Below are 14,848 nucleotides of genomic sequence, written 5' to 3'. Positions count from 1 at the left end.
TGGGCTCAAGTGATCCTCCCACCTCAGCCTCCCAAGTAGCTGGGACTACAGGCATGCACCACCACACCCAACTAATTTTTTGTAGAGATGGAGTCTCCCTGTGTTGCCCAGGCTGGTCTGGAACTCCTGGCTTCAAGCATTCCTCCCACCTCGGCCTCCCAAAGGGCTGGGATGATAGGTATCAGCTACCGCACCTGGCTGCCACTGACATTTCTGAAGACTCCAGGCCAGTTGTTTTTAGAGTATCCCCCTCAATTTGGGTTTGTCTGGCTGTTTCCTCACTGGATTTCGCTTTTGAAAAACATTTTTCATCCACATTTTCAGTCATGGATTCACTGAGGAGATATTTGGCTAAGGAGAGTTTCTCTCTATCATTGTTTAAAACATTATTAAGCATAACTGATGGATGGTCACCTCTGAACACCTTGCTCCTGGGTATAACATCAATAATATTCACAACAGACTGTGGCACATTCTGAGCAAAACCAGGTGAGTGCAATATTCCCCGCCTGTGACTGTGAATTGTAAGGAACAAGGAGTCATGAGCCTGGGCTTCCAGCAGGGGCTTCCTTGAGGCCTGGGTGAGCAACATTATTTCTTTATTTCTCAGTTTCCTCAAACCATAACATGGGAATGAAAATCCCTAGAACTTAACTCACAGGGTTAACGTCGTGATGGATGTTACATGCTCAACATGGTGCTTGGCACTCGGTAAGTGCTCATTTAACGTGAGCTCTTATTATTTAAATGTAACATCATTAAGTCAAATCTCTTGTGAATTGTTTTACATCTTCTGGCCAGGCGCAGCGGCTCATGCCTGTAATCCCAGCACTTTGGGAGGTTGAGGCAGGAGGATCACTTGAGCCAGGAGTTTGAGACCAGCCTGGGCAATAAAGCAAGACCTTGTCTCTCAAAAATAAATAAATAAATAAATAAATAATTGGCTGGACATGGTGGTGCGTACCTGTAACCCCAGCTACTTGGGAGGCTGAGGTGGGAGGATCACTAGAGACCAGGAGTTCAAAGCCGCAGTGAGCCATGATTGCACCACTGTATTCTAGCCTGGGAGACAGAGCAAGACTCCATCTCTTTAAACAAACAAACAAACAAACAAAATATATATATATATCCATTCTAGGGGGTAGCAGCCCAGCGGTTTTTGTTTGTATATTTGTTTTGAGACAGCTTCTCTCTTTGTCATCCAGGCAGACGTGCAGTAGCACAATCATAGCTCACTGCAACCTTGAATTCCTGGACTCAAGTGATCCTCCGGCCTCAGTTTCTCAAGTACCTGGGACTGCAGGCACATGCCACCACACCCTGCACATTTTAAAAATTTTTAGTCGAGACAAGGTCTTGCTGTTTCCCAGGCTGGTCTCTAACTCCTGAGCTCAAGCCATCCTCCTGCCTCAGCCTCCCAAAGTGCTGGGATTACAGGCATTAAGCCACCGTGCCCGCCCTGTGGTTTTCCTAGACTCTCTCACGGAGTCCATCTTAAGGCAGGCACAGCTGCTTGGCTACGGAAAAGATCCCCAGCCCTTAGGGGTTAGGATGCTGAAAACTGATCTTACCATCACATCCTGAATAGTTAAGAGGATCCTTTCTTTGTCCACGCTGCTTGAAGGGTCAGAATGTCCACATGCATTCAGAAGGGAGGAGTTAAAACCACAGGGCTTGGTACTGGTGGGAGATTTGGTATCCTAGGGACAAGCACAGAAAACTGGGCATGGTAAAAACAACTTCCTGTCCCTGAAGACATGCTGGGGCCTCGCTCTTCTGTTGGTCTCCCTGCCTCCCATCTTCTCCTCATTAAATCACCCTCTGCTCTTGCTCCTAAAGTGGATCTGATTACTCTCATCCCTGCTACATCAACACCATTGCTGGCACACAGCCAGTCAATCGACCAGGATCCAAACTCAGGCCACCAACTCCTAAAACAGTGCTCTGAACCATGGAGCTGTATGGCAGTTGAGTGAGTACCAGTGTAGAAAGATGGCCAAGGTATGTTGTTGAGTTTTTTTAAAAAATGGGAGGCCAGGCACAGTGGCTCACATCTGTAATCCTAGCACTTTGGGAGGCTGAGGCGGGTGGATCACCTGAGGTCAGGAGTTCGAGACTAGCCTGTCCAACATGGTGAAATCCCATCTCTACTAAAAATTCAAAAATTAGCCAGGTATGTTGGCACGTGCCTGTAGTCCCAGCTACATGACAGGCTGAGGCAGAAGAACTGCTTGAACCCAGGAGGCGGAGGTTGCAGTGAGCCAAGATCTCACCACTGCACTCCAGCCAGGGTGACAGAGCAAGACTCCGTCTTTAAATAAATAAATAAGTAAATGGGGCTGGCCATGGTGGCTTAGCCTTGTAATACCTGGAAATTTGGGAGGCTGAGGCAGGAGGATTGCTTGAGCCCAGGAGTTCAAGACCAGCCAGGGCAACATAGTGGGATATGAGACCCTATCTCTACCAAAAAACTCCCCAACAATTAGCTGGATGTGGTGGTGAGTTCCTGTTGTCTCAGCTCTTCGGGAGGTTGACGCAGGATGACTGCTTTATCCTGGGAGGTAGAGGTTGCAATGAGCTGTGAATGTGCTACTGCACTCCAGCCTGGGTGGCAGAGCGAGACTTTGTCTCAAAAAGAAAAAAAAAAAAAAAGTGGGAAAATCAAATAGCATGGACGGTATAATCCCATTTATGTGAAAATAACCATTAAAAATGTTAAAAAGGCACCCACTCAGAGGTCATTTATATGGTAACCCCAAACAGCAGGAACTGCCCTAAGTTCCTGCTGTGGTAACCCCACGCGTTGAAACTGCCCTAAGTCTCATCACTGGAACGAATGAAGGAAGACTGAAGGGATGTGCTGCAGAGTCTGGCTGGGGGCAGGGTTGGGGTGGGCTGGCCAAGGATGGTGGTCTTTAGTCGTTTATAAATGTCAGCAATAACCACTTTAAGACACTGAACTGTTACTGTGAGAAAAAACCAGACTCACCCCATGCCACCATCCACCCAATGGAAAGAACACTCAGAAGGCATTCCAGAAGACGTCAGGGTGGCCCTGTCTTCCTGTCACGTATCACGCTCTCAGGGACTTCAGAGGTAACTAAACTTGGGAGATACCACTCACTGGGAACGAGACAGGTCCAGGGTATTCTGGATCAATGATCTCTTCTTGGATATAATGAAATATGCCATTTTTAGTCCGGGTGGTTATCTACCCATCTACTCACAATAATTATCTCTGGGGCAGTGGGATTATGAAAGGACTTTTGTTTTCTTTGTATCATTTGATTTTTTGTTTTTTTTCTTTTAGAGACAGGGTCTTGCTCTGTCACCCAGGCTGGAGTGCAGTGGCATAATCATCGCTTATGGTAGCCTTGTCATTTGAATTTTTTATATCAATTATGCATTATCAGGAAAATAAGTATCATAATTTTTTAAAACGTAAACTTTGTTTCATTCCTGATACATCAACAGAGACAATATAATTTTTTTTTTTTTTTTGAGATGGAGTTTCACTCTGCCCCTGCAGTACAGTGGCTCGATCTCGGCTCCTGTAACTTCTGCCTCCTAGGTTCAAGTGATTCTCCTGCCTCGGCCTCCTGAGTAGCTGGGATTACAGGTGTGTGCCACTACACCTGGCTAATTTTTATATTTTTAGTAGAGACGGGGTTTCACCATGTTGGTCAGGCTGGTCTCGAACCCCTGATCTTAAGCGACCCTTCACCTCCCAAAGTGCTGGTATTACAGATGTGAGCCACGGCGCCCGGCAAGAGACAATACCACTTAAACTGTGAACATATCATCCATTGCAGCATACAACCATGTGCCCAGGAAAGCCAACATAACTAAGACTTGGCACTTTGGCAGAACTCTCTGGAAAGCGGTGTCTTCCTTTCACCAGAGATGTAAAACAGGTATGATGGTTTCCCCTCAAACTTAAGGAGAATCCCGTATCTTTATTTCTGCCCTCAAGCCCCACGCAATCTGACCCATGGCTGCTTCTCTAACCTCTCCTCTACTTAAGTATCACCTCATCAAGGGGAAGCCCCTGCACCCTCCATATAAAATAGCAGCCCCTGGCCATTTTTCTCTATCCCCTTCCTATTTTATTTTTCTTATCAGCCCTGTTGTCTCCTGACACATTATATACTTGTTTCTCTTCTGCCTTATCCTCAGTGTCCGGAATGGTACCCAGGATGGTGGTACACTGGAGCACACACACCTCAGTCAGGGGACAGCTGTTCCTCAGCTCTGGTCACTGTTAGTGTATAAGAATGTGGACCCCTTGCCTGGGCATGGTGGCTCACGCCTGTAATCCCAGCACTTTGGGAGGGTGAGGCGGGCAAATCACCTGAGGTCAGGAGTTCGAGACCAGTCTGGCCAACATGGTGAAACCCCATCTCTACTAAAAATACAAAAATTAGTGGGGCGTGCTGGTTGGTGCCTGTAATCTCAACTACTCGGGAGGCAGAGGCTGGAGAATCGCTTGAACCCTGGAGGCAGAGGTTGCAGTGAGCCGAGATCGCACCACTGCACTCCGGCCTGGGTGACAAGAGTGAGACAACGTCTCAAAATAAATAAATAAATAAAAATGTCAGCTAGTAATTCACATCTTTTAAAAGCAATGTACAAGTCAACGGGGTGGAGGGCAACAGAACATGTCTGCAGCAAGCCAGTCTGTGAACTCAGAGAAGCTATGAAATTGAAGTTCACGGAAGATGTGATTAAAGGCGAGAGGCTGGTGTGTTTCAACAGTGAAGGTCAGATGAGAAGTACATATGCGGACATGCATTTCCTCTTGCTCCATTTCAGGTTGCGCTTGCAAACAGTGTGAGGTGGCTGAGTATATTTAGCCACGTGCCTTTTTTTTTTTTTCCCTGTTCAGATTGCATCTCTTAAGACTTCTGCCTTTGCTGAAAACTGGCATTGCCATTTTACTCTTACACTTTGCAGGAAAATAACTCCAAGAGGAAATTGACTGTGAAGCCTTATGGAGTGCCCCCTCAAGATGGGGAAAAAAAAGAAAAGAGAGAAATATAATCAAGCACTCAGAGTGGAGAAAATTAAGTGCTGGCGGAGCAGCAGCCATGCCTATGCGGAGTATGTGCACAAAAGGATGCTAATGGGACTTAATGCTGCTGTCCTGTGTTGTAGGGAGCTTGAGAGCTCACAAAGGAAGGGCTATATGTTAATTTAACGAGAGGTGCCCAGTGCTTGACCAAAGGCAAACTACCATGGCCTCTTGCTTGAAGGGCACACACACATCTGGGGCTGGGACTGTAACATATTATGCTTGGCTAAAAACCAGCCTCCCAATTAAGAGAAATTGATGGCTGGTTTGCACAGACTGATCCTGAGCAGGGGGCTGTTTAGTTCAAAAGCAAATTGTCTGTGTTGTTTGGGATTTGAGTTTTAAAGGTAATAAAGTCCACAATTTTGCCTACTGTTTAACCCCACTTTAATGGACTGGGCAGAGAAACAAAGTCATTGGATCATTCCATAGAAAACGACTTTTATATTCTGTTTTAGGGAAACAAAAATTTCCAACATACTCGGGTTTTTTACAACCAAGATGTGAAACAAAGTGATCCTTGCTCTTTATCTGTCTTTCCTTTATCAGCAAATAAGGAAGTACAAGCATGAAAGCGAAATCGGAGGAACATTTCCTGGACAGCATTCCCATCTCCAGTAAGAGTCCTTCTCACTTCACAAAAGCGATACGTAGAAGCAAGACTCTGCCTTTGCGGTGATGTCACTGAATATGCAGCCGGGGCCCAGAGTTGAACAAATGCCACTCTGGCAAGCGGGGCAGGGTCTGGCTTAGCAACTTGACTTTGACCTACCACCTCTGGATAATTTTGCTTCTACATAACTACGGAGATGATGTACTCATTCTATTTATAAAAATAATGCCCTTGGAGTAAACCCCAACCATCCACTCCTACCTCCACCCTGGCCCAGGCCTGTTCTGCCCCAGTGCACCTAATCTTCCTTCATTCTTTATCCCCCTTGTTCACACTGTGCCTGCATGCTGCTCCTTGAACAAGCCTGGCCTCATGCCGTTGCACGCTTGCTGCTTCCTCTATCTGGAATGCCTTTCTCATTGCTCCTTGCCAAGCCACTCCTTTTTTTTTTTTAGACACAGTTTCACTCTGTCGCCCAGGCTGGAATGCAGTGGTGCAGTCTTGGCTCACTGCAACCTCTGCCTCCCGGGTTCAAGAGGTTCTCCCGTCTCAGCCTCCCAAGCAGCTGGGATTATAGGCGCACACCACCACGCCCAGCTAATTTTTGTATTACAAGTAAAGATGGGGTTTCAACATGGCCAGGCTGGTCTTGAACTCCTGATCTCAGGTGATCTGCCCACCTTGGCCCCCCAAAGTGCTAGGATTACAGGCGTGAGCCACAGCGCCTGGCCCCAGGTCACTCCTAATCCATCAGGTTTCAACTGAAATGTCATGCTGGAAAGAGGCCTTCCTTCTCTCTCTATCCTGGCTAACACTGCCTTCTCTCCCACACCATCTTGCTATCCCATCTTTCTCTTCTGTTTTCTTCAGAGAACTTACTGATACCTGAAATGATCTCATCGTTTATTTCTTCCTTTTTTCTTCATTGTCTGTCTCCCCTTTGGAGCATAGGTTGCTTAAGAACAGGCACCTCACTGGGTGTGACCCATGCCTGTAATCCCAGCTACTCAGGAAGCTGGGGTGAGAGGATGGCTTGAGCCCAGGAGTTCAAGGCTGCAGTGAGCTATGATTGTACCAATGCACTCCAGCCTGGGTAACAGAGCACAATTCCGTCTTTAAAAAATAATACAAAAATAAAAAAGTATAGGCACCTCTTCAGTTTTGTTCATTTCTGAATCTCTGGTGCCTGGGACAGAGCCTGATGGTCAGTGAGAAGTGCTTAACAAATGCTTGTGGAAGGAAGGACTGGGTTATACTTTCGCAGTTCAAAGGACTTCAGGAATGAAATGGCAATCTGAGGATGGGGAGTAAAATGTCCTGTTGTCAACCCTGTAAGCTACTAAACCGACATGGACTCCAAGCCAAAGCTGCATAGGCCTCTAGGCTTTTAAACATGTGGCTCCTGCCGCCCTGCGGGTGGTATTCGAAATATTTATCAGGTGCATGTATACACGTGTGGACAGGCTGAGCATCAGCAATTGCTGCCTGCCCTCACCAACTTGCCCCTCAAACTCTTACCCAGCTTTTAGGACCCAGGACAAAAGTCACTCCCTCTAGGAAGCCTTCCAGGATCCTCTCCCTCCTCTGTCTGCGCCATGCTCTGCCCCAACCTCTCTGCATTCTCTCCCTGTACAGGGACTATGTGCTGGTGACCCTTAGAAGTCAGATCCCAGCCTCACCGACCCCTGGTCACTGGGTGCCTCTGAATGCTGACCTCTAGCCCAAGGTCTGCTCATCAAACTGTGTGAAATGAACGCAAGAGTGAAGGAACACAGCGGCGAGTGAAGGACAGAATAAATAACTGTCAGAAAGTGCCCCGAGGGGCCACTGCAGCACCGAGCCTCGCCGTCCTTCAGGTGTCCCGAGCACAAGGCCAAGGCCATCCCTACCTGCGGACGATCCTCAGAAGTGATGTTTGCCTGGAGAGTCACATCCCCACACAGCTCAAAATCATCAGAATAGTCCACAGGAGGTTCGATGTGGAGCCGTGGGCCAGCTTCTGTTCTGATCTGCACAGATTTCTGTACAAAAATGCAGGCCATTTCAGATAAGGTGGAATGAGGTCTTTATTCCTCTGCGGGGCAGGGACTGGCACTGGAGAGGTTCAGCCAGGATCTATGGGCATAGATACCATGGGGTGGTGTGCCTGCATGCAACAGCAGTGGTGTCATGATGAGCATGGGCCACAGGCCTCCTCCTCATCCGGGCCAGCACTGGATGGGCCATGCCACCTCGCTCAAGAGTCTACTGTTTCTTGCTGTCCAAAGAACGTGCAGGAGAATTTTTAAAAATAACTTTTTGGTTGGCAATTCTGTTCTTTTTTTTTTTTTTTTTTTGAGTCAGGATCTCACTCTGTTGCCCAGGCTGGAGTGTGGTGCGATCTTGGCTCCCTGCAACCTCTACCTCCTAGGTTCAAGTAATTCTCCTGCCTCAGCCTCCTGAGTAGCTGGGACAACAGGCACCTGCCACCACGCGGCAAATTTCTGTATTTTTAGTAGAGACGGGGTTTTGCCACGTTGGCCAGGCTTGTCTTGAACTCCTGGCCTCAAGTGATTCGCCCACCTCGGCCTCCCCAAGTGCTGAGATTACAGGCATGAGCCACTATGCCCAGTCGGTTGGAAATTCTTTATCAGTAGACTTTTAGTAGGTGCTAAACTTCTCAAAAAGGACTTTGTGGTCAAGGCGTGGTAGCTCACGCCTGTAATCTCAGGATTTTGGAAGGCCGAGGCAGGAGGATCACTTGAGGCCAGGAGTTGGAGCCCAGCCTAGGCAACATAGTGAGACCCCCATCTCTACAAAAAAATTTAAAAAATTAACCAGGTGGCGGGGCATGGTGCCTCACACCTGTAATCCCAGCACTTTGGATGGCTGAGGTGGGCGGATCACCTGAGGTCAGGAGTTCGAGACCAGCCTGACCAAGATGGAGAAACCCCGTCTCTACTAAAAACACAAAATTAGTCAGGTGTGGTGGCGCATGTCTGTAGTCCCAGCTACTCAGGAGGCTGAGGCAGGAGAATCGCTTGAACCCGGGAGGCAGAGGTTGCAGTGAGCCGAGATCATGCCATTGCACTCCAGCCTGGGCAACAAGAGCGAAACTCCATTTAAAAAAAAAAATAAAAATTAGCCAGGTGTGGTGGTGTGTGCCTGTTGTCCCAGCTACTCGGGAGGCTGAGGTGGGGGGATTGCTTGAGCCCAGGAGTTCGAGGCTGCAGTGAGCCAAGATCACACTACTGCACTGCAGCCTGGGTGACAATGTGACACCCTGTCTTTAAATAAAAGAAAGGGGGGGCTTTGTGATTAGACTTGTTTGGGAAACCCTGGCCTACATACTCACACTGCGGATATCCTAAAATGAAACACAGCATGGGACATTTCCCAAACTTTCTGGACTGCGGACACTCTGGACTGGGGCCTCTCTTTCTTCTAGTATCCTTTGGATCGTTCTTTGGGAAGGAAACTCATTGGCCTGGTGTGGCCGATTACAGACTCCCCTCCAATGTCCACTTTCCCCTTCTTCTACTGCCTGGAGTTCCAGATGTGCACATGGAGTCCCAGGTTCCCCTGCAGCTAAGAGGAACCGCGTGAACCCGTCCTGACTCACAAGCTGTGGGTAGGAGGGAGGGATGTGCATTGCATCTTCTAGGTGTTTCCTCAAAGGGGAGGGGCCAGCTTCCCCAGGCCCTGCAGCTTCCTCTGCCAGCTGCAATGGGGAGGTGGGAGTGAGCTAACTGGTGCTGGGGGGAGGAAAGCAACATCTGGAGGATGGTCAGAGTAACAGGGGTTCCTGGGTGACCTCATGGAGCAAGGGCGAGTGCTCCCATCTAAGCAGTGTTGTGTCAGAGACAACAGCTTTCATGCTGTTGAAGCCACTGTTACTTGTGTCTCCCTGCTGGAGCAGCCAAACCTGTACCTTAACTGATGTACCTGGCACGCAAGGTTCCCTACCATGTGGCCACAGCCCACCTTCTTGCCCTGATTGCTGCACAGACAACCACACACCTGATAATTAGGCCAAACAAAGGGCTTCTGGGGCTGCAAGGATCTGCAGCTTCATCAGTCCAGCATCCAGGCTGTGTCCTTCAGGAAACACCTCCCTTGTTTTCCTCTGGGGCCCAATTTCCTCCCAACTCTCAGTCCACATGTGGCCCCATGGTGGGGATTTGAGGCAGGCCTGGCCAATCCACCCATTCCACCCTTATAACATGCTATGGCCAGCCAGTCCAGGGATAGAAACGGACCTAAGGCAGCAATGAGAACAGCCCTGGATTCCTGTTAGAGCCGTGGGAAAGAGGTGCTCTCTTCTTGAGGGATGTGAAGCTAGAGGGAAGTCTATCAGGAGCTGCTGGGGACCATCCTGTCCCTAACAGAAAGAGCAAAGAGAGCTGAAAGGATGAAGCAGAGTCCTGATGGGTTTTGGAAGCCCTGGATCCAGCTGCACCTGAAGCGAGCCCCACTGAAACATTCTCCTTTTTGCTTACACCAGTGTGAAGAGGATTAAAGTTATTTGTGACAGTCTTGGCCCTCCCTTGTACCCTGAACTCTCCCACCTCTGTGCCTCTGCTCATGCTATTCTCCCAATCTGAATGCCATTTTCCCAAATCTTTTCCATGCATCCAAACCCTACCTAGCTTTGGAGACAATGCTCTCTGCCTACCTGGTATCTGTCAGCTGCCTGACTCTACTGAGGTGGCCATGTGCCCCACTAAGACGGTCACATTGCTGGGGGCCCTTGCAGCTAGGGATGGCCACGAGATCCAGGTGTGGCAATGCTAGTGGTTAGAAGTCTACGAGGCAGAGCTTCAGAGAAAACTCTGTTTTCCTGGTAATCAGGAGAGATTCAGTGCAGACAGGACTTCTGCCCTTTACCCTTCTACCCTTCTTCCTGACCGGAATGTGGATGGGATGTTTGGGAACACAGCAGTCATCTTGTGAGAATGAGGAAGAAAGCCACAAACCAAAGATGGCCCAGTGCAACAGAGAAGCTGGGTTCCTGGTGGCACCACCCACCCATGCCACCAGCCTGCCTCCAAATGCACTGTTCACAAATGAGGAAAACAGGAGCCATGGTCTCTAAGATGCAGCAATCTAGTTTCTGTTGCAAGAAGCTCAACTCCATCCCACTTGCTAACCCACTCTGGGCACTTGTTACTTTTGTGTTTCTGTTACCGTGGCTCCTGTGTGGTGAAGGGCCCAGGTTCTAGACTCCGGCATGCTACGCAATTCCTGGAACTCTGATGCCTACTCCTTGTGTGACCTTGAGCAAGTCACCTAGCCTCCCTGAGCCCGGTTTCCAAATCTGTTAAGACAGCACTCATGAATCTTCATCAGAGAGCTGCCACAAAGATGACACGCAGTGACGCAGGTGAGCCCTCGGCTGGGGCTTTGGCACACAGCACCGCAGGGCTGTACCTATTTACACGGCATCAACTCTGCACAGGTCACCAGACTGCCTCTCAGGTGTATGTTTCATTCAGCATAGCCCCCAAAAGCCAGCCAACCGTGTCCTCTGGTAGTGAACCAGAGAAACTGCCACCTGCTCCAAGGCCACAGGTAAAGCTGGCTGTGTTGGACTCAGTAAGCAGGGCCAGGGCTGGCTTGAGGGGAGCAAGGTGCCCAGGGTGTGATATTTAAGGGAGTCTCACTCTCAGGCACCAACCTGTCCATGCACAGATCTGAGCATGAGGCCTCCTTTAATATTCTGCTCCAGGTGCCTTACTTACCTCACCCTCTCCTGGCCCTGTTACTGAAAGATAGAACAAGACACAGAGTATGTGCATGAACTCCAAGACTCACAAAAGGGGTACTCAAGGGTATTTAGGGGCTGGGCAAGGTGACTCTTGCCTGTAATCCCAGCACTTTGGGAGGCTGAGATGGGAGGACTGCTTGAGTCCAGGAGTTTGAAACCAGTCTGGGCAACACAGTGAGACCACATCTCTAAAAAAATAAATAGATAAATTAGCCGGGCGTGGTGATACGTGCCTGTAGTCCCAGCTACTTGGGAGGGCAAGGCAAGAGGATCACTTGAGCCTAGGAGTTCGAGGCTGCAGTGAGCTATGATCACGTCACTATGCTCCAGCCTGGGTGACAAAGCGAGATCCTGTCTCTAAAGAAAAAGTGAGCAAAGAAGGGCTCAGAGAAGGACAACTGACTAAAAGAAAAATGATGCAGGAGGAAATTGAGAGACAAGGTCTCCGTGGGAGCCTGTGAATGGGGCTGGCACCCAGCCAGATGCCCACGAGGGCTGTTATTATAGGAGGCTCTGGAGCTAAGAGGGGCTGGGGACGGCATGATCAAGATTACATCTTTGGCTGGGCGCGGTGGTTCATGCCTGTAATCCCAGCACTATGAGAGGCTGAGGAGGGCGGATCAGTTGAGATCAGGAGTTCGAGACCAGCCTGGCCAGCATGGTGAAACCCTGTCTCTACCAAAAATACAAAAATTAGCCAGGTGTGGTGGTGTGTGCCTGTAGTCCCAGGTACTCGGGAGGCTGTGGCAGGAGAATCGCTTGAGCCTGGCAGGTGGAGCCTGCAGTGAGCCGAGATCGCGCCTCTGCACTCCAGCCTGGGCAACAGAGTAAGACCCGGCTAAAAAAAAAAAAAAAAAAAAAAAAGATTATGTCTCTGGAAGATGGACTAGGGAGGAATTGGCCCTAGAAAAAGCAATTTCCTAGAACTGGTCCTAGAAGCAGCAAAAAAATAAATAAATAAAAAAGAAAAAGGGGTGGTGGTGGTGGTGGTAATTAGGGCATGCATTTCCCTTGAAGCCCTGGGGTTAGAACCTTTCACCCCTTGTAATATTCAATTCCCTGCAGGTTTAGTAAACATAAGGATTATCTAGATGATGAAGAAAATGATGTCAGAGTCTTACTGACCTACCAAACTCTAGTAGTTTGGACAGAACTCCTTTCTGATCCAAGTTCACAATGCCCCGCTCCCCCATCAACGCTTTCACACCACGTGCCATGTCACTGGGTGCCACTCCAAGCACTCAGGTGCATTCACTCATTTAGTTCTTTTTTTTTTTTTTTTTTTTTTTGAGACAGAGTCTCACTCTGTTACCCAGCCTGGAGTGCAGCGGGGTGATCTCGACTCACTGCAACCTCTGCCTCCTGGGTTCAAGCAATTCTCCTGCCTCAGCCTCCTGAGTAGCTGGAACTACAGGTGCCCGCCACCAGGCCCAGATAATTTTTGTACTTTTAGTAGAGACGGGGCTTTGCCAAGTTGGCCAAGCTGGTCTTGAACTCCTGACATCAGGTGATCTACCTGCCTTGGCCTCCCAAAGTGTTGGGATTACAGGTGTAAGCCACTGTGCCTGGCCGCTCATTTAGTTCTCAAAGCAACCCAAGGGGGAAACTGAGTCACAAGGGTGTAGGCCACTTGCCCAAGGCCACACAGCGAGGAAGTTGCACAGCCTAATCACAGGCCTGACACTAAACCAAAGATGGGCCAACATTTCCTGTAAAGGGCCAGAAGGATTTTAGACTTTGCAAGCTATATGGTCTCTGTTAGGATACTCAGCAATCCTATTGCAGCTCAAAAGCAGCCACAGGCAATGACTAAAGAAATGGGCATGGTTGTGTTCCGGTAACACTTTATTTACAAATACGGGCTGAGGCTAGATTTGGCCCAAGGGCTGTAGTTGTGGATTAACTCTTGTTCTAAATCACCACGCTGTACTGCCCCCAGCAGGCATGTTGAAGAATAAATGTGTCCCACCTGGGCTGGGTGTGGTGGCTCACACCTCTAATCCCAGCTCTTCAGGAGGCTGAGGTGGGAGGATTGTTTGAGGCCAGGATTTTGAGAGCAGCCTAGGCAACACGGTGAGACCTTGTCTCCACAAAAAAAAAAAAAAAAAAAAAAAATTTTTTTAAATTAAAAAACAATGTGTCCAGCCTGGGCTACAGTGGCCTTTGGACTGGGATTAGAGAACTTCCCTGGCTGGGTGTGGTGGCTCACACCTGTAATCCCAGCAGTTTGGGAGGCTGAGGCAGGCGGGTCACCTGAGGCCGGGAGTTCGAGACCAGCCTGGCCAACATGGTGAAACCCCATCTCTACTAAAAATACAAAAAATTAGCCGGCATGGTGGCACACACCTGTAATCCCAGCTACTTGGGAGGCTGAAGCAGGAGAATCGCTTGAACCCAGCAGGCGGAGTTTGCGGTGAGCCGAGATCACACCACTGCATTCCAGCCTGGACAACAGAGTGAGACTCTATCTCAAAAAAAAAAAAAAAAGAAAGAAAGAAAGAAAGAAAAACAAAAAGAAAAGAAAAAAGAAAAAAAAAGGGAATTTCCTGAGCATATCTAACACAAAAAAGGAGGCAGGGGCTGAGCTACAGATCATTTGAAGAAAAGATCTTAGAGAGATGGTGGAAAGGGCTGAAGAAAAGCAGCTAGGGATTCTGCCTGGGAGAACAGGGAGGAGGTGGGGTGCAGCAGGAAAGTGCATGGCCACGCCTTCCTATAGAAGATGGGTTGCTCGCAGATGCCCCTCCGGACTCCCAGTGCCCCCTGCTGTTTCCACCTTCTCCGCTCCTCTGCTGCTCAACCTCTTGACGATCTGTCCCATTGTGCCCTGGGTTCCAGCTCCATATATGGCGCAGTTTCCTCCCAGGCCCTATCAACTCGGTCTTAGCACATGTGTTACCCTCGGCGCTAGGGCTGTGGAGGGAAAGCACTACCCGGAACATATAACCAACACCGGGGGTTTCCAGGCCCGGAGATTCCTGGAGGTCTTCCTGCCTCGACTGGGATGAAGCTGTAACGGCTTTGAAGTTCATCATTGATTTGAATTTTTTTTTTTTATTATACTTTAAGTTTTAGGCCCCACAGCAGGCCCCCCACAACAGGCTCTGGTGTGTGATGTTCCACTTCCTGTGTCCATGTGTTCTCATTGTTCAATTCCCACCTATGAGTGAGAACATGCGGTGTTTGGTTTTTTGTCCTTGCAATAGTTTGCTGAGAATGATTCCAGCATTCATCCATGTCCCTACAAAGGACATATAGTTTCCAGCTTCATCCATGTCCCTACAAAGGACATGAACTCATCATTTTTTATGGCTGCATAGTATTCCATGGTGTATATGTGCCACATTTTGTTAATCCAATCTATCATTGTTGGACATCTGTGTTGGTTCCAAGTCTTTGCTATTGTGAATAGTGCCGC

General features: G+C 48.8%; 1 protein-coding gene and 1 long non-coding RNA gene across 13 annotated transcripts in view; one reads left to right on the top strand and one right to left on the bottom strand.

Annotated features, from left to right (window-relative positions):
* The window catches only part of LOC129394296 (uncharacterized), a 69,432-nt gene extending 61,977 nt beyond the window's left edge, over positions 1–7,455 (top strand). Inside the window, exons 1-4 of one of the 3 annotated variants that reach the window (XR_008954931.2) lie at positions 1,997–3,914; positions 4,954–5,100; positions 5,621–5,688; positions 7,320–7,455. This is a non-coding gene — a long non-coding RNA (uncharacterized LOC129394296). The other 2 variants (XR_008621457.2, XR_010110188.1) reach the window with 2 other exon arrangements.
* Positions 1–14,848, bottom strand: part of KATNIP (katanin interacting protein) — a 230,791-nt gene that overhangs the window by 123,990 nt on the left and 91,953 nt on the right. For 5 of the 10 annotated variants that reach the window (XM_008959900.4, XM_034951136.3, XM_008959901.4 and 2 more), the window contains exons 6-7: positions 7,574–7,705; positions 1,572–1,700 (exon numbers count right to left, since the gene is read on the bottom strand). The exons of 3 other annotated variants lie outside the window; for them this stretch is intronic. In XM_008959900.4, coding sequence (XP_008958148.4) covers positions 1,572–1,700; positions 7,574–7,705 — 261 coding nt within the window. The remainder of the gene's footprint in view (positions 1–1,571; positions 1,701–7,573; positions 7,706–14,848) is intronic. 2 more of the 10 variants (XM_008959903.4, XM_003807766.6) reach the window with 1 other exon arrangement.

The sequence above is a fragment of the Pan paniscus genome, chromosome 18 (assembly GCF_029289425.2).
Source record: "Pan paniscus chromosome 18, NHGRI_mPanPan1-v2.0_pri, whole genome shotgun sequence".
NCBI lineage: Eukaryota > Metazoa > Chordata > Mammalia > Primates > Hominidae > Pan > Pan paniscus.
Note: the sequence above shows the minus strand (reverse complement) of the source record. Positions and strands in the feature narration are given on the sequence as shown.